Raw genomic sequence first — 24,583 nt, forward strand, 5'->3', positions numbered from 1 at the left:
ATCAAATATAATATTAAAAAACTTTGGATATCATAACTTATCTGTAAAATCTGATAAATGTAAACATTTTGGCAAAATTATAGGTATATGTAAGGTATGATGATCTTGTATATCCGATTTAATCTAGGTCATATCATATGCATCGAAACTCATATTGACAATCATGCATGATTGTAATGTATGCAAACGAAAAGAAAATTTACTCTGGAAGATTGAAAGAGAGACTTGCAAGACACATCCATAATTTTGTTACTTAATTTCCGATTACGGTTATCTTTTCATTAATATTGTATTGTAGCCTACAAGAAATTGAAAACAAAGTTAGTCATTAATTCCACAGCAAACAATTAAATGAAATTGGGCTAACATTAATTTCATGAACCTTTGTTGGCTTTGGATAAACTTGGTTGTGTCTCGAAGATGTTCATAGGTCCAAAGGTATAGTTGAGTTTGCCGCCACTTCATTTGCCGTATTATTCTCTTTTTTTTACAGTAGAATTGCACATGTGTATATATATTTAATGGATACATATATATTCTATGCAAAATATTTGTACTATATATTCTATTCAATTATTTTTTTCCTATTCGATTCAAAAAAAAATCTTTTAACCGTATGTAATTCCATAGAGCAAAATTAAAAACAATACTATGTCCAATATCCATATAGAATATAAAAAATATTGCAATTTTCTTTTCGTTGACTTTTGAGTTAAGTTAATATTTATGAAATGAATCAAATACCCATCTGAATAATTCCATATTGAATACGAATATGAATTAATGTTGATCTGGACGATAAAGATTAAATCATGGACATCACAAAATAATCATAATATCCGCTTTGAACCCACTCTTAGTATATACAGATCTTAGTATATACAGATGTTATGTTGAACATCAGTATCTATGCAAATTTTCAATATAAAGATATTTATACAACAATAAAGTGAAATATATATATGATGTTTATTTATCTTGTATAGACTTTTGAAATAAACATATGCATTTGATTATATATACACCAGAATAAGAATTTAAATTATCATACTATAAATCTTTGCAAATCTTTGCATATATAGTGATATATATCTAGTTGATAAATGTGTGTGTATATAAGTACCTGAATATGGCTTTTGACATGTGATAGTGTGAGTGTTTTCACATTCATTGACTTCAAAATCTTTTTAGGAATTGCTCCTTCAATATAAATGATAATCTTAAGATTGACATTTCACTACAAGAAAAACATCATTTTACAACGGCCGAAATGGTCGTTATTTCGTTGTAATAGTGCTATTACGACGGACTACCGACGATTTCGAAATCGTCGTAAAGTCATCGTCGTAATAGACAAATCGTCGTAAAATCGTCGTATAATCTACGACGGTTTCGTTTCGTCGTAACATCGAGGAAAACAAAATCATCGTAAATGCGTCGTACAGTTTACGACGATTTTACATCGAATTCCGTCGACTTGGTCTTGGCCTGGACCGTCGTTAAGTGGTCGTTAATGGTCGACGTAAGATCATCGTAAAATGTACGACACATAAATCGTCGTAAATCAATCGTAAAGTATTTAATCATTTCGTCGTAAAATCGTCGTAAAGCACGAATGTATAATCGTCGTACATTTTAGTCGTACATTCATCGTAATATTTACGACAAATTTACGACATTTTTAATAAAGCTATTACGACGATTATACGACGTTTAATATAATTGAAAATTAAAAGAAAAATTAATTCGAATTAAAATTTAAATTAAAAAAAATAATTTACAATTTTAAATTTATTAAAATTTGAAATTAAAATTAATTGTAATTTACATAAAAACTCTACAGATCTAAATCTAAATCTAAATCGTCGATCCCGTCGATCCCGTCACCGGCCTCCTCCCCATCGTCTTGGATGTGTTCCTTGCCGGGTCTTCGGTTTGATACTTCCGCCGGCGCCTGATCTCCGGCTCTAGGAGGCTCAACCCCGAGAGATCGGAACATCTCCTCGTCCGTCTGCACGGCGGTTGCGTCCTAGTGGATGACCCGACGGCAGACGATCCGACAACCCCATCAGCCCGCAGCTTGTCCAACTGCACCATGAGTACCGGATTGTCGGCTCCCATGATCTCGAAGAGACCGTAGAGCTGGTCGATCCTCGTCTCGTACCGGATCCGCATCTGATCGATCTCCTGGCGGATAACCGGATCCGGGACCCGGACGTGACCAGTCGCCGTAGCTCTCGGGGTATCACGGATGGACCCCATCCCTAATACCCGCCCCTTTTTCTTTGGGGCAACCTACAAATATTTTAAAACATTATAGTTAAAAATTTAATTTAAAACTAAAGTTACATTAATTAAATATAGTAATTAAATTTACCTCTTCGAAGATGGTCCATCTCTGCCACCGTCAGCGCTAGGGTCGATTGGACCGAGCTACCTCCGGGAGACGTTTGACGCGCCAGCTGAGTCAGCTGCGTCTGTCGCTCCTCGATCGCCGCACAGGCGGCGTTGTAGATCTCCTCCGCCCGAGGATCCGTGAATTCGCCGTTACGCTTCTTATGCGTCTCGGCGAAAACCTTCGTCATCGGAGGAAGTTCTCCTCCGTTATCTTCGACCTACAAAATCAAAATGAAAAAATTAATTAGTATCGAGAAATAAAAGTTAATTATTTGAAAACAAAAAAATTAGTAATTTTAATTTACTTACCATCATAAGCCGTCTTCCGGCAAAAGGAATCTGGCCGGAAGTGTGCGGGACGTTCTTCCGATTTCCCGCATCGTCAGTAGCGTTCCTAAAAAATATTTTCATTAGAATCTATTATAAAAAAAAATATAATGTTAATATTATTGGAATTAATTACTTACCTAGATCCGGAACACTTGGCGGCGTAGTCTGGTTGTGCGGATCCAACCAGTACTAGACAAGGCCCCGCCAGACGGTATTGGCCATAGACGCCGGCTTGGCCTTGTCGCCCTCAACCTCCCACTTCCGTTTCCAGTCGGAAACGGTGTTGTTGAGGCGGAATTTGACCTTCTCCTTGAAGGCCGTCTCCACACGTCCGTGTGCGGATGTTTCCCAATGCCAGTTTTGCTAGGAAAAAAAAAAGTTAGTAATTATTGTAAAAAGTTAAAATTTAAAATTACAATTAAACGAAATGGTAAATTACTTACCGCAAAACACTTGAACCAAGTGTCAAGTGTGGCCTGATCCAGCTTCTTCCAGCTGGTATGGGGTTGTACGAAAAACCCTTTGATGATATCCGCAACGTTACGACCGACTGCATTGTCGCTCGTAAACCTAGTCAAATGGAAAGAGAAAAAGTAAATTAATATCAAATATATAAGAATAAATATTAATTAATTTAAAAATATTGTAGAAAAAAATTACGTACCAAAGGTGCCCGGGGCTCGATCCGGGTCGAGTTTGTTCATGGTCTCACGACCGGGTTGCGCCAGAAGATCATGTACCATAAACTGGGCATACGGTATAGGCGGGATCGGATCAGCCTCAGGATCGGCCTGGGCGGGAGCCGCTAGTTCAGCTGTTGGTGGTGGAGGCGGTGCCGGCTGCGGAACAACGACCGGTTGGGAAACCGTCCGTTGTGTTCCCGAGGACTCCGGGATGGCTGATCCGGTCGCCGAGGTAGACGGGGCCGTATCGTCAGAATCGACGAGCTGTCGGTAGTGAAATCTCTTAGCCCGAGGAGCCATATCGACAGAATCTACAAAATTTTAAAAAATTAGTTACTAATTTTTCAAATATTTATTTAAATTTACCAAAATCCGGGCCTAACTAAATTCTGAAACCTAAATCAAATTCCGAACCTAAATCTAAATTCCGAACCTAAATCTAAAATAATATGTAATGAAATTAATTTAACAAAAATACTTACAAATTAATTGGCTGGAGAGTAGGGAGAGAAGGGAGAGGTTTATTTGTAGAGAGATAGAGAGATTTCTAGAGAGAGAGGGAAGAGAGGAATGAGCGACGAAGGAGGAAATCTCGCGTCCCTTATATAGATTTTGTGATCGTCGTAAAACCGTCGTAATGTGTTACGACGGTTTTACGACGATTCGGTTGTATAACAGTCGGTCCACTGCATGACATGACACGTGTCGTGATGGGAGCATTTGACCGTTACGACGGTTTTACGACGATTAAACCCCAAACCGTCGTAAAATCATCGTAACGTCTAAATATTCATAACCTCGTACCTCGGATCAAGAGCCTATCCGGTGCAAACGTTACGACGGTGTTACGACGGTTATGGGTTTAATCGTCGTAAAACCGTCGTAACTTTACGAGTATATTACGACGGTTTTACGATGTTTTTTAAAAAAGTGAGTAAACCCTAAATCTTATAAATGGGATGTTGCATAAATAACAATGCAAAGGTTATTGTATCCTAACATATAACAAAAGGTTTACAACTTTGCATGTATAATGGATTTATGACATGAGATAGTAAAAAATGAAATTCCGTAATCTAATATATAACCTTTCACTTAACATTTACGAAAACATGCATGAACTTGTAAATATGTATGTTTTTTTTCAAATTTTTGATTTTGATCAGATTAATAGCATTTCATATAAAATAAGATAACCAATCAAAAACATTTGTGAAATACCTTACAACCAATAAGATATAAAAGATTCAAATTCTTGAATTTCAACATTACAACGACATTACGACGAAATAGTGTACTCGTCGTAAAACCGTCGTAACTTTACGACGATATTACGATTGTTCGTCGTAAAGACGTCGTAATGTTGAAACCCTATTCATTCAGGGCTTAAAACCTAGACTTAGGGTTTAGGGTTTAGAAAAACTGTCGTAAAACCGTCGTAAAATTGAATTTTAGGGTTTTTAAAAAATTCAAACAAACAAAGTTTCAAATTACATAATAACAAACATTCACTAAATACAATGCATGAAACTCAATCAGATTCATCTTCCTCTATTACTTCATCACCATCACCGTCGTCTTCTTCCGCCAAATCGTCATCATCGGTTTCAGCAAACTCATCATCACCTTCTTCTTCTGTATCATCGGGAAGATCTTCAACTTGCCTGTTCCGAGGGTCTATTAAGAAAATCTCCTCATCAACATCTGGTTCAGATAGATCTACGCAAGTGTCCTGTTGAAGTGGAACATCCTCAACCCCTACAATCTTGCCCCTCGGAGCCACTTTAACTACTGCTAACCATGAAATTCTTGTTGATCGAACTCGAGGGTATGGCAGAAACGTTACCTGTTCTGCTTAAGAAGCTAATATAAATGGCTCAAACCTGTTGTACCGTCGTGATTTTTTCACGTCAACAACTCCAAACTTGTTTAGACGTACCCCTCGTCCAACAGTTGGATCAAACCAATCACATTTGAAGAGAATAGTTTTCAGCCTTAACAATCCAGGATACTCTACTTCAATTATTTCTTGCACAACTCCATAAAAATCGATTTCACCCCTCACACAAACTCCATAGTTAGTTGTCGCCCGCTTTGCACCGTGACGGTATGTGTGAAAAACATAGCCCCGAGTGAAATACATTGAGGCTGTAGTTATTTTGGCCATCGGACCTAGTAGTAACTCATGGAACCATGTTGGAAATTCATCCGGATCATTCGGGTCCACCTAATTAATAAGAAAAAAATTCCGCTTTTATTTCTTGATTTCGATATATATATAGCAAATTAAAGTAGTCTTTTAATTAAAATTTTATATGTACTTGTCCTTTTAACCACTGGGCATAGTGTTATCTTTACGATCATTGATTTCAGTTTCAGAAACCCCAGATATGCATTCTTTAACCTCATCAACAAATGTGCTGAGAAAAACAACAAATAGTTATTAATACTAACAACTTTAATAAAGATATTATTAATTAAATTAAAAGATATCTTTCATACGATGACAACTCTTCACAATTTAACAGGATATACGTATGTGCACTGTGATAATCTTTTTCATTGGACCACCAAACATCTTTTAGTTTTCCACTAAGACGTCCGATCGGCGAGAATATGTCAGGTACACCTTCAACGGCATATGTATGGCCAACTCCTCCACCATCATATCGACGAGTAGCTCTTTTGTGTGTTCATACTTTCGGTGCAAAATAGTATGAAGTGAAGTGTGAAGTCTCTTGCGTCAAGCTTCCCGCCACAATTGAGCCTTCCACTTTAGCTAGGTTTTTGGCTTTACCTTTAAGATGCTTCATGAAACGCTCGAACGGATACATCCACCTGTACTGAACGGGTCCACCGAGCTCTGCTTCGTGTGGGAGATAAACAGGAAGATGTTCCATAACATCAAAAAATGATGGTGGGAAGATCTTTTCCAAATTGCACAACAAGATTAGAATATTCAATGCCAGTTGTGATATTACATCAACTGATAATGTTCGTGTACTAAGATCCCGAAAAAAAGCACCAATGCCTCCAATAGCTTCATGGACGTTTTTGGGCAAGAGTTCAGCAAATGCAAATGGAAATAATCGTTGCATAAACACATGACAGTCATGGCTTTTCATCCCAGCAAACTTTACCCCCTTCTCAACAGATTTGGAAAGATTAGAGACATACCCATCAGGAAATTTAACGTCAGAAGAAACCCATCTGAACAATGCTGACTTTTGATCTGCACTCAACCGAAATACAGGAACTGGTGCTTTCCCGTTTCTCAGTAGATGCAACTCACTTCTGTTGCATAAATCAGGCAAGTCCAATCTTGACTTACCATTGTCTTTTGTTCTTCCCGCTACGTTCATAACTGTATGCATGATGTTATCAAAAAAGGTTTTTTCAATGTGCATGACATCAAGATTGTGTCTGAGCAGATGATCTTTCCAATAAGGTAGTTGCCAAAAGATACTTTTCTTGTGCCAATTATGATGAACTCCATAACCTTCAAGCATATTTGCAGGAGTGTGCCAGTTTCCCCCACGAGTTACTGTTTCTTCTGCCCTCCAATGATCGATTTGCGCCTGTATATCAGCTCATGTTAAATTAACGGGTGGAGGGACATGTACACTTTTGTTCTTCATAAATATCCTTTTGTTCCTCCGATATAGATGGTTATCCGGTAAAAACCTCCGGTGACAATCAAACCAACAAGTTTTTCTACCATGTTTTAGCTGAAACGCATCAGTTCGATGAAGACAATAAGGACAAGATAGCCTCCCATGTGTAGTCCATCCTGATAGCATACCATAAGCGGGAAAATCGCTTATTGTCCACATTAGCACAGCCCGCATAGTAAAATTTTTCCTCGTAGAACAGTCATATGTACGAACGCCAGTATACCATAACTGATTCAACTCATGTATGAGTGGCTGAAGAAATACATCGAGAGCTCGCTTCGGATGATTTGGACCTGGAACCAAAATACTTAGGAAAAGAAATTCCCTTTGCATGCACAAATCTGGAGGAAGGTTATAAGGAGTTAGGATTACTGGCCATAATGAATATTGTCTACCAGACATACCAAATGGACTAAAACCATCAGTGCACAGACCAAGATAGACATTCCGTTTGAACTTAGCAAAATCTGGGTATACCATATTGAAGTGTTTCCATGCCTTTGCATCTGATGGATGAACAACTTCTCCATCTACTTGTGTATGTTCTGCATGCCATCTCATTGATGCAGCTGTCCTTTCAGATTGATAAAGCCGTTTTAACCTATCAGTTATAGGGAGATACCACATACGTTGGTACGGTATCATTTTACGCCCACCAGTTTGCGGCCTGTATCTTGGTTTTTGGCAAAATCGACATTCCTCCAGCTGATCATCATCTTTCCAAAAAATCATACAATTGTCAACACATACATCTATCATCTCAGAAGGTAGACCAAGACTAAAAATCAACTTCTGAATTTCATAGTATGTTCCCGCTGCCAAGTTATCCTCCGGTAGATACTCCTTCAGAAGATCAGCCCAATCATCCATGCAAACCTCAGCCAGGTTATGACCTGTTTTAATTGACATCATCCTAGCTGCCAACGATAATTTAGACAAGCCTTCTCTACATCCTTCGTAGATTGGCTGATTAGCATTGTCTAACAAATCATAAAATCGTTTGGCATCTACATTAGGTTCCTCAACAGCATTACCCGTATGCGTTTCATGAAATGCATCAGTCACCATTTCGTGCATCCTATCATGATCTACACTTTGGTCATATTGATACTGATTAGGCTGATGACCATAATTCGATTCATCAATATCAACATGACTTTGATAATTACTACTACTACCAGCATTCCCAGTATTACTGCCATATCCTTCTCCATGTAGATACCAAACAAAATATTGCGGCATAAACCCTCTATTTAATAAATGCGTCCACACGGTTTTGGTTAGTGTATACCTCGTATTCTTGCATTTCAAACAAGGACAAAACATCTTCCCACTATCTTTCGTTCTCTCCATATTTGTAGCCTGATACATAAATATTTCTAACCCGTTCTTGAACTCTTCTGTCAACGCCCCATCTGAATCTTTACGCATATACATCCAACTTCTTAGCTCGTATATAGACATCTTGAAAATAAACTCACAATACTATCACTTTTTATTGATTAGACAATAAAGGAGGTGGTCTCTTGTGTCACGTCTAGCCACGTGAATGGAGTAAATTAATCTTATAATATTATTACTTCTTTTTTTCAAAGTAATATAACTCTTAATTCGGGTTTCCGGCAACGGACAACCCAATATATAAGGATTTACAACACTATACTAAAATTTAAGAGACCTACAATGGGTCTCCAAGATGAAGATGCTCTTATGTTTGAATGATGATGTGTTGTGATTGAATGAAGGAATGAAGATCTATTTATAGGAAAATTTCGGGCTTTACAACGCTTTTACGACGACTTTTTACGACGGTTTTACATTCAACAATAATATTACGACGAGTTTACGACGATTTTGCGATAAAATTTTTCATCTACAATTGTTAGGTACACATGTTTTAAATGTTTTTCACCTAACTTCTTTTTCGACGTAAAATCATCGTAATATGTACATCAAAATGAAGTCGTCGTATATTCGTCGTAATTTTGCGACGAATTTACGACGATTTTACATTTACTAGCAAATCTCTCGTTATCGATGTATAATCGTCGTAATTCGTCGTAAATTATACGTCGAGTTTACGACGATTTTTTTATACGACGGTTTTACGACGGTTTTTAAATTAGACGTAAGATCGTCGTAAAATCGTTGTAAGTTTGCGACGATTTGAAAACCGTCGTAATGGACCGTTAGAAAACGATTGTTTTGTTGTAGTGTTTTATACAATGAATTTTTTTCTTAAATGATATAAAAATAATTATACTATGTATCAGATATAATAATTGAAAATTTGAAGGATGAGAAAAATGACACAATAGATAAAAAAAAAAAGAGCTTATTGATTTGATGGCAAAAAGTGAGAAATTATATTTGTTGCTCTGAAAAAAAGAAAAAAATGCTTACTCCTCTCGCCACCGAATTGTTCAATAGCATGGACAAAATAGCGATGAAGATCGGTGGTCCATCACACTCGCGGCATCTTTGAGTTACTGTAAGGTCTAATAATCTCTTTTTTATCATTTTTGTTTTTTGATGATTTATTATTGCACTGATTATTTTTTTGGTTCTAAAATATTTATAAAATTTTTTTCTAGAAGATATAATTACCAAAAATAACCTAAAATATATATTAAATGCTGGTAAATATTTTTCTTGTACCTTGTGATTTTGCTGCTTTATTAACGAAATTCAAAATTACACTTTTAAAGAAAAATATTATTTAACACCAATTTTTTCTCATGGTGATAATATGTACCATAAAACTTAAAATTTTAATTAATACTACCAGATTTTTTTTCTAGAAAATAAAACTATATATGCTAACAAACTGTTTTATAAAAAGTCAAAATTAACCCAAAATTAATTTATAGGCTAACTATGATATGTATAACTTAACAGTTTGGACTAGTGTGGTTATTGTGTCATCATCCAATTTAAACATAAGCATTACATGTTATATATTTGACAACAAGAAAAATATACTATTTCCCTGCTAACCAATTTAATTTATAATAATAACAAAAAAATGAAATAGTAGAGATACCATATTTTATAAATTTAATAATTTCTAAATGATAAAAATACAAAATCCTAAATTTTCATATGTGTTAAATATATACTTTATTCATACCAATTTTGCTTTCTTAAGGATTTTTTAAAGAAATTAAATAAGAATAATTAATATTGGACTTTTTCATAATATTCTATCACTTTAACATAATGAGAAATAATTATTTATTACATAAAATTATTTAGTAAAAATATTTTGTCAAATTCTCTTATATATGTAAAATTCATTTAAGACATTGTTCTTTTAGCCAGCTACTGTTAATTAATACGTGGACTTGCATTTCTAATTATTGACATATCAGATTTGAAATATAAATAAGAGAGAGAGAGAGTTGGGTTGTAAACATGTATATGCAAGAAAAAGTAATCAAATAAAAACTCACGATCTTTATTCTGTGTTATAATAAATTAACTACGGTTGAACCTTGTGGAACAAGAGGTGGACTTGCTCTTTTTTATAATGATCATTTAATGTCAAGGTCCTATTTTCTAATAACAGAATAATTGATAAAGAAGCGGTTATTCAAGGAAAAAATGTTTACTTGTCCTTTATATATGGTGATCCGGTTCCGAAACAGAGGGACCAGGTGTGGGAACAGTTAACACGAATTAACCTTATGCGAAATGAGCCATGGTTTATAATAGAAGATCTAAATGAAATAACCGGTAATCATGAAAAGAAAGGAGGATCTCTGCAACATGCATCAACTTTTACATCCTTTAATACAATGATTAGTATTTGTGGGTTCCTAGAATTCCCTTGTTTAGGAAATACTTTGTCTTGGAGGGGACGCAGAAATTCGAAGCTAGTAAGATGTCGGTTGGACAAAGCTCTAGCAAATGAACATTGACATGATATTTTCTGCCATTCTTTTGTTGAGTATCTGGCAATGATTAGATCGGATCATAGACCGATATTAGCAACAATTGAAGATAAAATCCCTCGAAAAAGAATACAGTTCTGTTTTGATAAACGATGGATCGGTCAAGATGGGTTATGGACACTATATCCACAGGATAAAAATCAAACTTCGGAAGACAGGGAGGAACATTTATGGATAAAATTTCGAACTGCCGTAAAGAATTTTCGAGATGGAGGAAAAACAATTTACCATACGGGAAAGAAAAGATAAATGAGTTACAAAAGGAGCTAGAGGAGGTACAAAACGATGATACAAAATCGGACGAAGACTTATTGGAAATTACACAAAAATTAAAGCAGCGTATAGAGATGAGGAGTTATTTTGGCAACAGAAAAGTCGGAATCAATGGGCCATGGTTAGAGACAAAAATACGAAAATTTATCATGCAAATGTAAAACAACGACAGACGAGAAATCGAAAAATCGGTTTATATAATACGGCAGGAAAATGGGTAACCTCAGATAAAGAGGTCGAACAAGTAGCAGTGGAATATTTTGAGAATTTATTTATCTCGACCTCCCCATCTGAGTTTGAATCAGCATTAGGCGAGATTCAAACTCTAGTCACGGAGGAAAATAATGCTATGCTAGTGGCGGAAGCAACAGAAGATGAGGTGCACAATGCATTGTTTATGATGAACCCGGAAAAAGCTCCAGGGCCAGACGGGATGACCGCACTATTTTTTCAAAATTTGTGGCAGATAATCAAAATGGATTTACTTGGGTTAGTAAATGGTTTCTTGGAAACAGGGGTCTTTGATCAACGATTAAATATGACTAACATATGCTTAATTCCTAAAAAAGAAAAGCCGACTCGAATGACGAAGTTAAGACCAATCAGTCTATGCCATGTAGGTTATAAAATAATTTCAAAAGTCTTGTGCCAAAGCTTAAAAATATTATTACCCAATATAATTTCAGAAACACAATCGGCTTTTGTCGCAGGACGTTTGATATCAAATAACATTTTAATAGCACAGGAAATGTTCCACGGGCTACGAACAAACAAATCCAGTCAATATAATTTTTTGGCAATTAAAACGGACATGAGCAAAGCATATGATAGGGTAGAATGGGATCTTATAGAACACCTTTTGCTGAAATTTGGATTTGCGGAAAAATGGATCACATGGACGATGTGGTGTATAAAATCAGTACAATACAGAGTCTTATTGAATGGGCAACCCAAAGGCAAAATTATCCCACATCGGGGACTCCGGCAAGGGGATCCTCTGTCCCCATACTTATTTATTTTATGCACAGAAGTTTTGATCTCTAATATAAAGAAGGCGGAAAGGGATAAAAAACTAACCGGCTTAAAAGTAGCTCGTTCAAGCCCATCGGTTTCTCACTTACTATTTGCGGATGACAGCCTCTTTTTCTATAAAGCAAATAAGGAGGAATGCCAGCAGATATTGTAAGTGCTTCGGCAATATGAGTATGTTTCGGGTCAACAAATAAACTTCGATAAGTCATCACTACAATTCGGGCATAAAGTCTGCAACACAGTGCAAAATGAGATGAAACAAATTTTACGAATCAATAATACGAGAGGAATGGGGTCATATTTGGGGTTACCGGAAAACCTAGGGGCGGGGAAAAGCAAGATTTTTCAGTTTCTAACTGACATGCAACAGGACCGGGTAAATGGATGGACGTCCAAATTATTATCAAAAGGGGGGAAGGGAAGTCCTAATAAAATCGGTGGCATCAGCTATGCTAACATTTGTGATGTCATATTTTCGACTACCGAAATCTGTTATCACAAAGTTAACAAGTATCACGGCCAGATTCTGGTGGAACACAGATGGCCAAGTAAAAGGCATGCATTGAATAGCATGGAAAAGGATGTGCCGTCATAAAGCTGATGGGGGCATGAGATTTAGGTCGATCGAGGATTTTAATACGGCATTATTGGCAAAATAATTATAGCGATTAATGGAAAAGCCAGACTCCTTATTTGCGAGATTTTTTAAAGGAAGGTATTACTGGAATGCAGGCCCGATGGATAACATAAGGTCCTATTCACCATCCTACGGATGGCGAAGTATCATCTCAGCTCGATCTCTGGGCTAATCAAAAGAGTTGGATCTGGATGCTCCATTTTGATATGGAACGATCCCTGGGTACTATCTCCTCGCCCGAGATCAGCAATATGTAAGGGTTATAATTACTACCTAAATCTCATGGTCAATCACCTAATTGATCTGTGGACTAATACTTGAAATATGGGGCTAATTAATGCAATAATAGATCCAAAATATGTGGAAATAATACAAGGGATGCCAATAAGCACTACATTTAGGCTGGATGCAATGGGCTGGCATTTCACAAAATCAGGACGATACACGGTCAAATCGGAATATCAAATTGTGCATCAAGACTCAGAGGAAAAATCACAAAACATCTATGGACCCGATCTCGGACCCTTATTGGCAACCATATGGAAATTGAGATGCCCTCCTAAATTACGACATTTTCTATGGCAATCATTGACAGGATGTTTGGCAGTTGCAAAAAATCTGAATAACAGAGGAATCAAATGTGATGCTCAATGTAGCAAATGCGGAGCAGATGAGGAAACAATTAATCATGTTTTATTTGAGGAACAATTCTTGGGTTCACCCCTAGGGGTGAATTCATTCATTCATCCCCTCTCATTTTAGCCAATAGGAATCTGCCATATAATAAAATCAATTAAAGTAATTTACCAAAATAGCATATTTTAAATATATTTTTTTTAAATGAGAAAAAACTAAAGCCTAATTTGGAAATAATGAACCCAGATATAACATTAAAGTTTATGTAGAATTATTTTTAATAAAATTATATTTTTACATAATTATTTGTTTTATTTTCGAAATTTAAATAAAAAAACTAAACCCTAAATTGGAAATAGTGAACCCAAACATAATATTAATATATTTTTTTTAATAGAAAAAACTAAACCCTAATTTAGAAATAGTGAAGCCAGCATAATATTGAAGTTTATGTACAATTATTTTTTATAAAAAATATTTTTACATAATTATTTGTTTTATTTTTGGAATTTTAAATAAAGAAAAACTAAAACCTAAATTGGAAATAGTGAACCCAAGCATAATATTAAATTTTATTTATATATTTTTTAATATATATATATAATTATTTATTTTATATTCGGAATTTTAAACCCTAATCCCTAAATTCTAAATTTTAAATTCTAAATTCTAATCTTTATACTATAAATCATAATCTATAAACCTTAAAAAAAAATTAAACCCTAAATTCTAATCTTTATATACATTATTTATTTCTTATATATATTTTTAACAAAATATTTGATTGAGTATTTAATGTTTTACTTATAATTTTAATTTTTATTTAAAGATAATATTACATTGTAGATTTTTATTGCCTTAAATGAGAATAACTGAATGAATGAATTCACCCCTAGGAGTGCCCCCCAGCAGTGCAGACATGGGCTTTGTCAAAAATTTCAACACCCCCTAGAGAGTTCCCAGGAATTTCGATTTACTCAAATTTTGATCACCTGTTTTGGCGAATATCAAAACAGATTTCAAAGGAATCCTACCCATGAATATTATGGTATATTTGGAAGGCGAAAAATGACAAACTATTCTCAAATATGGATAGAGATCCACGAATGACGCTCAAATTAGCGGAAACAGAAGCCACTTTATGGGAGGAAGCACAGAAAATGATAACTGCACCGGAAATACAAACTCATTGACGGACTATGGAGACAAATCCCTATAGGGGTGGATGGTGCTCTATGGATGGCTCCTGGAAGGAGTCGGATAAAGTGTCAGGTATAGGCTGGTACTACTCGCGGGAAGAAACAAATGAAACAATAATGGGGGCAAGAAATTTACGGCGGAGTCTATCTTCTTTACATGCAGAAGTAGAAGCGCTCTTATGGGTAATGCTCTGCATGATCGAAAATCAGCGAAGAGAAGTGGCTTTTGCAACAGACTGTTCTGATATGGTGAAGATGGTGTCGGTACCCGAGGAACGGCCAGCATTTGCATTACAGTTAGAAGAAATCCAGAAATGCAGGGAGAAGTTCCAACATTTCACATTGATCCATATACCACGAGCAAAGAATACAAAGGCGGACGTATTAGCACACAGCGCTAGAGTCTACCCAGGAGATATGATATATGTAAACTTCTCTCCACCGACTTGGCTAACCAGTTTGGTATAAAAGAAAAGACTGTTAAAAAAAAAGAAAAAAAGTATACTCCTCATTTTGAGGTGACATGAGGAATTTTATTGAAATTTCGTATTCTCCATTTCAAACTCATATTCACTATGTATATTCAGGATATATGGCTCCCAAATACATGAATCGCAAGCAAATGTCAGCAAAATCTGACGTTTATAGCTTTGGTGTTATGCTTTTAGAGATGATAATTGGTGTTATGCTTCTAGAGATGATAAGTGGTGAAAGAAACAATAGTTTTGAAGGAGAAGGATTTGCAGCTTTTGTAAGCTTCTTCACATGTCAAGTTTGCTCAATTTTTATAGGTATTTAGTAAACTATAGGTATAAATCGAACATATCAGCATATCTTGGGTAGAAAATGGCCATTATAGTTCGACAAAAGGAATCTTTAATAAGGTTTCTCATCAATTTTTTTGGGCAATGTGTACAATCAATTCTCTGAAAGAAAAAAAGTTATTTAGAATGGATGCATAGAACGAATGCAAAAAACGAACAAACACCAATGCAAAAGTAAAAAAAAAAAAAAAAAAAGACAAACGTACATTTTTAGAGTGGTTTAACTCCACTTCACAAACGTCCAACCATTTTCAAACGTAGTTTTACAACCACTTCTAACAATCGCTTGTATCAAAGGCTTAGCTTGATTGGAGATCACTGCAGCGTTTTGTTTACAAACATGTAAATGTGCTATCTATCACACCCATTATAGATGATCAATGATCAATGATCAAAACCGATCTCAATTGCACAGATTCAACCAGATTTTGTTATTTCGAGAAGTCTCTTCTTTTATAACGCTGAATGATTCTTTTAAGAATATCAAAATATCAAAGGTTTACAACACCTAGAGAAAAGATTCACCAATAAGAACCTGAGGTAAATAACGGCATTTTTTGTGAACGTTATGACTAAAGATTCTGCTGATGAATGCTCCATTTTTGCTTTTGGGATGATTAAATTTCCAGAGATGATCCTCATAGAATTCTAAAAACATCTATTAACGTTTTAGATTGAATTGACTACAACTACCAATCTCATTTTATTGCTCCAATAAGAATATTTGAGTTCACTTTTCCAAACAATCGACTAATTAGGACTCTACATTTAAGTCGTCTTTTGGAGTAGCTTCGGTTTGCGACGAGAAACCCATCAACACCAAAATACACCATCAGCGACTGAAACCGATTGAAGCCAGGAAAACCGTTGTCACCATCCACTCAATTGAACCAAAACTTTTGTCTTTTTCCAATTCATTAAAAAAATCTCAAGAAAAACAATAAAAAAAGCTTTGTCAAATCTAAAATAAATATGAAAAAAATGAGCAAATTAAAATAAAAGTAACAAAAGCCGATGTTGGAGCTGTAGAAGCCTCCGGCCATCGGCCTAGATCCACAGGAAAAAAAAAAACCTTTCTTCTCTCTCGACGGCTAGGATTTTCGTTTAGGATTCACATTGGGGATTGAGTTTCCTGTGTAATTCTGGCAAGACAATTTATAAAACTTCACCCAAATATTGGATGTGGTTAGCGTATTGGTCGAAGTTAATTTGCATAAGCCATTAACTGTTACAGTCAACTAACTTAGAGCATCATTTAGGGTATTTAACAGAAATTTATTAATTTTTTAATGATGTATTGTTTCTTATTTGGCAGAGACGTCTTCTAATTGGGGACGTTTTTAAGCGTTTCTTGCCACACGTGTCATGTTTTCATTTGTTTTCAAAGTTGGCGATAGTTTTCATTTCTACATTCTTCTCTCATTTCTCCGACGAACTCCAGGCGAAATCGATTTGCCTCCGGCAGCTTCTCAGTCGGATCGCTATTTTCAGACGGGGGCATCAGGGTTCGAAACTTGTCTGCAAAAGGGAAGGCGAAAGAGATAAGCTCTTAAACCTTAATCTCCTCTCTTTATCGGTTGAATTTTTGTTTCGAAACCTCCGGTTCTTCTACGCCTCTTTCTCCGGCTGATTTGGATGCTCTCAGCGCCGATTATGTCTTGGATTGCGTAAAATCCGGTGAGTATACATTTCTGCAGAAACTTTGATATCTATGTAATTTTGTTCCTTGAGGAAATAATACAAACTTAATATCTGTTTCTGAGTTGCAAATTGGTTAATGGAGTTCACTAGCAGTTTCTAATCTGTGAAATGGATTTTGATATCAAAATAGTTTTATTTTTCATCCAAATTGTTGAATTCGTGAAGTAGTGAAGACATTGAGATACCACCATGGATTCTCTGGGGACCAGCTTGTTGGATGTTAGTTGAGATTGGGTCATGAATTTTACGCAGAGAAGCTGATCGATGAAATGCCTGAAAGAGATTTAGTCTCTTTGATATCTGGGTTTTCACGGATTGCACCAATTATATCTGCTTGTGTTCACGAGAGAAGTAGAGAAGAAGGACGCTGCGTTCACGGGCTGGTGATGAATCATGTGTGCTTGAAAAAGTGCAAACTGTGAATGCTCTTATCAATTGGTATGGAGAGCTTATAGAATGATCAAAGAGATGCCAAAGAGTTTATGGAGATACCAAACTCGATAAAGAAGCCGCAGAGAGGTTGTTTGAGTTGGAACCTTGTGATAAAGGTTTGATACATGATAAAAATTCTCTCAAACGCAAGTCTTCATCATCTAGTTTTGTCCCGTTTTGCTCTAGTAGCGGGAAGGTTCTTCATTCGGGATTCAATGCTCAGTCCACCGTGTTGATGCTTCCTCCCAAAGAACAAACCATGGATTGTAAGTGAAGCTTGCTTTGAGTTGAGCTTTTTAAATAGCAGTTGTTACATTTGTATAACACCGTTGTTGAAACAAGTGTCTATGTGAAACTCCAATTATAATATTGTCTCTTGCTTACTTTTTTTGTATAAACCCACTCTATTGGTGTAATTTGTCGTGTGTTTTTCAATTTTTTTTCTTTCTTTTACTGTTCTACGCAAACAAATATATGTAAACCTTCAAGCTAAGTTGGATACAATGAATAAACAAGAGTATCTCATAGTCAAAGTCATTGACGATCAAGTAAACAACATGCACAATCAATATTTCTCTAACATAGATTTGCTTGGTAAAATATATTTTATTTTTTTGAAAACCTATGTGGGTCTCTCCATTGCACACCTTAAACACCAAGTCTCTAGAATAAATTTTTAATCTCAGAAACTAACTAAGGGGGTTATTGGGAGTTAGATTTATGAAGATTTTAGTTGATTTTAAAAATCATGAGATTTGTCAAATTTTTAAGAGTTTTGTTGAATTTGTAAAATTTAGAGAGAATTCTATGGATTTAAACAATCTATTAAGAATTTTTTAATATTACAGACTTTGAAAATCCAAGGGATATAGGTAGTATTTTGAGAATCATGATGTATGAATTAAATTATAAAGAATTATTATGCCAATAACACTAGATTATAACAAAATCATATAATCATTAAAATACAGACTTTTTGAATAACAATGGATTTTGATTAGATTATTAAAATCATCATATCAATAACAACTGATTTTTATAATCTCTAAATGAATAACAGAGGAATCTATTAAGAATGTAAAAATCCACAAACCAATAACTATAGAATCTTAAACTCTAAAAATCTTTATAAATCAAAAACACCCAAAATAATGATCTAAAGACCTTCATGGTCTCTCCCATTGAAGTTCTCTTACTCCTTGTCATTAGTTTTTTGGTGGTACCAAAAAAAAAACACTATCAGCTCGAACCTTCTTATTCTCTCAGAAGGTTTCAGTATAGTTTTCCTTTAAGGACCTTAACCTCGTCGCCGGAGATAGAGTCGTCGTTTTGGAGCCTACGTCGACGATGACGCCGATCATCAGATCCAGCCCCGTTCTCGCTTTCCTCGTTTTGCAGATTTGCTTGATCTTCACTCTCCCATGCTCTTCTGGGTAATGAATCTTTCTCTCGATTTATCTTGTTTTACTTCTGTTTGAATGTAAACTTCAGTTCCATCGTATCTCGTCGATGCAATTGACCTGCGAAGCTGCTTTCAATTTTTAGAAGCCTCTGATTTCAGTTTGATACTTTGCTTTCCATTTTTAGAAGCCTCCGAGAAAGTTAGGGTAAAATTCGAAACGCAAGATTTGTAAAAGCGATCTGTTTGCTTCGTTCTTATGTTTCTCTTTTGTTTGGTTATTGTGAAGGTCTGAGGATAGTTACAAAATCACCGGTAGAGTGAGGATTCCACCAAGTAGAGGTTTCAGCTTTTATCCCTCTTCTCTTCCTTAATCTTTTGCTCATTTCTGTATATGATAATTCAGTTGATTGGATACTGTTAATCTAAGAATGTTCCATTGAAAAGATTTAACTTTCATGTTAATCTATGAATGTCAATATCAGCTCTGTCTTAAAACAATTTAGCTGTGTTGTGTCATGAAGGTATTTGGTTTATCGTTATTCATCTGTCTAATGATCTATAATCTGAAGCTTAAATTGTATCAGATTAGGTTAGATAGGACTAGTTCTCTGAATGTTTTTCCATATCTTACATTACAGTTCCATAGACGAGCTCCTAATAGAAGAAGTGGTGTTATATGTATAATAGGACTGTGACTAAAGCAATGTTCTGCTCAAGTGTTCTGTTTTGATGTTTTGACTGATGATTATGTACCCTGCTTCATGTTTAGTCTGAGAGAAGAAGTTGGGATATGTTGGTCTTTCTTTCATCAATCATGTATAATACAATAAACTATGGAACTGATCTACCGGTTATTACGTAGGCATTGTGATTGGTCATACAGCAAAGTTCTCAAATGTCAAAGTTATACTCAATGGTGGACAGAATCTTACGTTTCTCAGGCCTGATGGATACTTTACTTTGTATCCTATTGATCCCTCAGTTATAAACTTTTCTTTCGACTATATATATACAAGGAAAAATACGAGTAATGGATATGCTTCTTAATTTTTGCGGTCCTTGACTAACCGGTTTTGTAAAGTCACAAAGTGCCTGCTGGGACTCATTTGATTGAAGTGTCTGCAATGGGATACCTCTTCTCTCCGGTAAGTTGTTTGTGTTGTTGCTGTGTCTTATGGTTTCATCTTCAGTTTGTTAAGAACACGGTTCTCATGCAACGATGGATAACCAAAAATTAGGTACGAGTAGATGTCAGTGCTCGGCATCGTGGCAAGGTTCAGGCAACACTAACAGAAACCAGGAGGAGTCTTACTGAGCTGGTTTTGGAGCCATTGAGGGAAGAGCAATACTACGAGGTTATGAAACTTTACATGACTCTTTTCATTATTGATGTTTTTTCTTTTGTATGTGCTTGTTTTGTCTGATCTGATCTTGCAAAAATACTACAGGTTCGAGAGCCTTTCTCTATTCTGTCAATTGTTAAAAGTCCGATGGGTCTCATGGTGGGATTCATGGTCGTTGTTGTGTTCCTAATGCCTAAACTGATGGAGAACATAGGCACGCTTCTATCACATACACTAATCTTACGAGCTTTGCTTCTATTACATACATTGATCCGGAATTGATGTTCGTTTATCATTTTTGATCTAAAATGTGTCAATAACAGATCCAGAAGAGATGAAGCAAGCACAAGAGGAAATGAGGAGACAAGGCGTGCCTTCGCTCTCGAGCTTGTTGCCAAGCGTTGGGGCTAGCCGTTAAGAGTTCCTTGGTTAACTCAATGTATCTCACAAAAGGAGAGCCGAGAAAGGTATCACATTGTTGTGAGACACAAACTCCTTGTAATAGATTTGCTTTTAATAAAAAGAAACGTGAATATAATGCAATTTCAGAAGAATTTTCTTTGTTATATATAAAAAATAATCCATTTATTAGTTAGTCAAACAACATTTATTAACAATACAATAATAAAAAAGGGATTAATAGTAGTCATTGGGACCTTAATAGTCATTAAACCACGCGGCCATGGGGAAGCTCAAAAGTCTCCTGTATTAGAAAAGTTAATACTCGTATCAGATTAATACGAAACCTCTTGCTATACCCTACCATGCATGGTGGTTTCAGTATAAAATAAAGGCGAATCCTTGTAATACCAGTACATCCAAAGCTTGATTTGTAAATCCTTTTCCTTATTTTTGTTTTGTTTTTCATTCCAATGGATACAGAGAAACCAAAGTTGAGTCTGAGACTTCTGATTGATAAGAAGAGAAACAAAGTTGTTCTGGCTGAAACTTGTAGGGATTTTGTTGATGTACTCTTCAGTTTTCATACACTGCCAATGGGCACCATTGTCAGATTGCTTGATAAGCATCACAAGTTGCAGCCAGTGAGCGTTGGGTGTTTCAACAACCTTTACAAAAGTGTTTCAGACATGGACGTTCATGATTTCGAGACCGAGGATTGCAAAAGTATGTTGCTGTATCCGAGGAGCACCAAGGAGATCCATTGTAGGAGGCTGAAGCTAAACATCGATGATACTGAGGCCACAAAGTTCTTCGCATGTCCAACTTTCTATAAGGAAAATTGTAAGCAGTACAGCAATTTCAACACTTCGAGGTGTAGCTGTGGAGATTTGATGACAAGGACGGTTCATGTTTCAGAAGAAGAGCAAGTTGGAGGGCCGATAGGAAACGTTGAAGATGGAGTGTTTGTTAGCTGTCGTTCCTCTTACATTGTCACTGATGATCTGAGAGTGACATTGAGCTCTCTTGGTGTGATTGCAAATGTACTCAATGGACTTGGATATGCAGATCTTGATGACTTGCAGGAAATCCATCTAGATGCTGGTTATGAAGAGGTATATTTTTTACTATGTTCATTACTCTTTCATTTTTCTGCATATGGTTTCTAATCTTATCTAAATTTAGGTGCTTACTCTAATAATCTATTTGCTTCGGAATTTCCGTTAACAAGCACATTCCTTGGAAAACCTTTCATGGTAAAAGGGTTTTCTACACATGCAGTGAAAAGTGAGCATGTAAAAGTAGGCCATGAATGTTATGCGAAATTATTTGTTAGAAAGTGTGACAGGAAAATTCTTTATGCAGAGTGCAATGAAGACTTTGTTGATTCTCTTCTCACTTTTTTGGTTTTACCTCTTGAGTTGGCATGGTCATTATCTAATGCTGGTACCGTTTTGGGATGTGTTGCAAATTTGTGCCGAAGTGAGTGTAAGAGAGCTTCAGCTTCCACATCCTGGGAGATTCCTTATTATTATACTTGCAGTAAACAGATTCTTGATATTCCGCATCAGCAAGGAGTGGTATATGAATGTTTACGTCAAACTCTTTCGGGTGTTAATTTGGAAAGGAAGGTTACAAGGCATACAACAAGAACAATTATGAGTATGAGGCCAAGGGATCCAAAAGTGAAGTCCAATACTCCTTCAATACATGGTACTGGATTTGTGAAGAGAGATACAAAGTTTATCGTGTCAGACGATCTGGTTATTACTCCTATGAAGTCAGCTTTAACCATAGTTGTTTATGAGAGTAATATCAACATCAGTGACCTTGAGGAGCATGGAATTAGCATTTCTAAAGCAGAGGTAATGCATGTAATAATTTTGCCTTTTGTTTTACTTTTTGTTCTTTGGTATAGTCTTTTTGTCTTAATGTTTTTTGTTTATATTTTCTTTAATGTGTTTCCATTGCATGCAGCTCATCAGCATTCTTAGAGCTTCCTTGATCTCCCGTTCTGCATTAACCAATGGCCTATCAAGCTTTCTTGCAAAGAAGCAGAAGAAACAGGTGATTAGCAAATGTGAAGCAAATGTTGCTTTTACTATAATCTTCCAACTTTCAAAATTTCAACTACATCCTTCTGCTTCTTTATTAACCTGCTTTTATTACAGGTATTCTCTACTGCAAAAACCAATATTCCCTAAATCATCAGCCATTGTTTCTTATGGTTGTTATAATCTGCTACAACTATTTATAGTTTCATGACTTTCATCTTTTTTTTTTTTTTGAAGAACACACTTTCATCTTTATTCCTCTGTTCTCTCAAGTTTCTTAAGACTCTTAACTTTGATTTTAATTACTATTTTCTCAATACCTTTCTGTCTTATTTCTTTAGCTGACTGGAGATTAATGGGTTGTGGGTACCCAAGATTAATAATCTCTCTGAACTTTATACATTACAAAACGAACACGAATCAACAGACGTAAACATAGTAATACAAATTTGCATTTTCTTACCGTAAGCCTATTAACAATATTTCATTGATAATGAGATCACAACCTCATCTCATTACTAGACCGAAGAAAATTTTATTTATGTTAGAGTTTAACTTTTATTTCAAAGAATCCCAAATGTAGACTCGAGAAAATAATGATCATTGTGCTTCTTGCGGATCATTTGGGCAAGAAAATGGTTGTTTGTTTCAGTAATTTGGATAAGTTATTTGCAAGATGGTTCGTACATATTTTTGAGTTTATCCATCCGATCCATTCTTTTAAAATTTTATTCCAAATGAATCATTCGGAATTTATGAGATTAAATTTAAAAGTTGAATTTTTTTTTTAACAATTTTATGATATTATATAGCCATAAACGAGCATTTACTTTTGACCAAAAAAAAGCGAGCATTTACTTAGCCAAAAAAAAAAAAATGTCCTAAATCATATTCTTTCATTAATTTTACATTACGAATAATATATACTATCAATTTACTCCATAAAAGTGTCTAAACCATCTAAAAATCGCTTAGAATTTGAGTATTTGACTAAGCGTTCTTAGTGCAGACGCCTTCTTAAACACTATTAAGCTGATTTTGCATAGTTTCAATTAAGTAAGATATAAATAGTATTGTGATTTTTTAAAAAGTAAATCAACACAGATATACGACCCCCTTCCTATATAAAGGTCTGCCACTTTCTTCTCAGAGCCACACAGATTTAACGCAGTGAAACTCGATAATAACCTCTGCAGCATCAGTTTAAAATTTGTCAGAGTGAGGATTTTTTATAGTCGTTTGCCAGCAACTCAGATCGAGATAGGTGCCAATCTTTTTATCTCTGGAAAGATCTCGCTGCAAGAAATCCATAGCAGTTGGCAGATCAAAACTACGAGGTAAGCATCGTATTTGTACCCATTTTCACCATTGATTTCAAATGATTTTTCAAAGCTTTTAATCAGTTTTAGAAACTTTTATTATGATTTCTCTATATTTGTAGTTTCAAGGCTCTTTTCAGGAAACTTAGGAAAAAAGATGGTAAAATGGAAGAAATCCACATTTTTAGCTCAGAGTCAGACCGTCAGAAGTTTAGCCTCAAATGAAGACTTTTTCACCGTCTGATCCAGCTCAAATTTGGAGAAATTCAAGAGGAGACAACCAGCTTTCCATATC

General features: G+C 35.5%; 2 protein-coding genes and 1 long non-coding RNA gene across 4 annotated transcripts; all 3 read left to right on the forward strand.

The window, feature by feature from the left end:
• The first annotated feature begins 17,015 nt into the window (after positions 1-17,015).
• On the forward strand, positions 17,016-18,208 carry LOC112088156. The gene is made up of 2 exons (XR_002900370.1): positions 17,016-17,315; positions 17,505-18,208. It is a non-coding gene; the product is annotated as an uncharacterized LOC112088156 (long non-coding RNA).
• A 786-nt stretch (positions 18,209-18,994) lies between these two features.
• On the forward strand, positions 18,995-21,163 carry LOC18022275 (ER membrane protein complex subunit 7 homolog). 2 transcript variants are annotated; one of them, XR_002900364.1, is made up of 8 exons: positions 18,995-19,204; positions 19,460-19,512; positions 20,036-20,135; positions 20,255-20,318; positions 20,412-20,528; positions 20,622-20,730; positions 20,840-21,069; positions 21,100-21,163. XR_002900364.1 is itself a non-coding variant. In XM_006405156.2 (7 exons), exons 1-7 carry the CDS (start codon positions 19,119-19,121, stop codon positions 20,932-20,934), a joined length of 624 nt encoding a protein of 207 aa, XP_006405219.1. In that variant the 5' UTR covers positions 18,995-19,118; the 3' UTR covers positions 20,935-21,104. The 2 variants fall into 2 exon arrangements, 1 of the variants encoding a protein (XP_006405219.1); XM_006405156.2 differs by having other exon boundaries at positions 20,840-21,104.
• Positions 21,164-21,382: 219 nt separating this feature from the next.
• LOC18022276 lies at positions 21,383-23,161 on the forward strand (the record flags this gene model as incomplete). Its single annotated transcript, XM_024158264.1, has 4 exons — positions 21,383-22,046; positions 22,101-22,780; positions 22,893-22,982; positions 23,087-23,161. Coding segments are annotated over 4 exons (1,467 nt in total), but the record flags the coding sequence as incomplete, so codon positions are not given.
• Positions 23,162-24,583: the final 1,422 nt, after the last annotated feature.

The sequence above is a fragment of the Eutrema salsugineum genome, unplaced genomic scaffold, assembly GCF_000478725.1.
Source record: "Eutrema salsugineum unplaced genomic scaffold, Eutsalg1_0 scaffold_15, whole genome shotgun sequence".
Classification (NCBI taxonomy): Eukaryota; Viridiplantae; Streptophyta; class Magnoliopsida; order Brassicales; family Brassicaceae; genus Eutrema; species Eutrema salsugineum.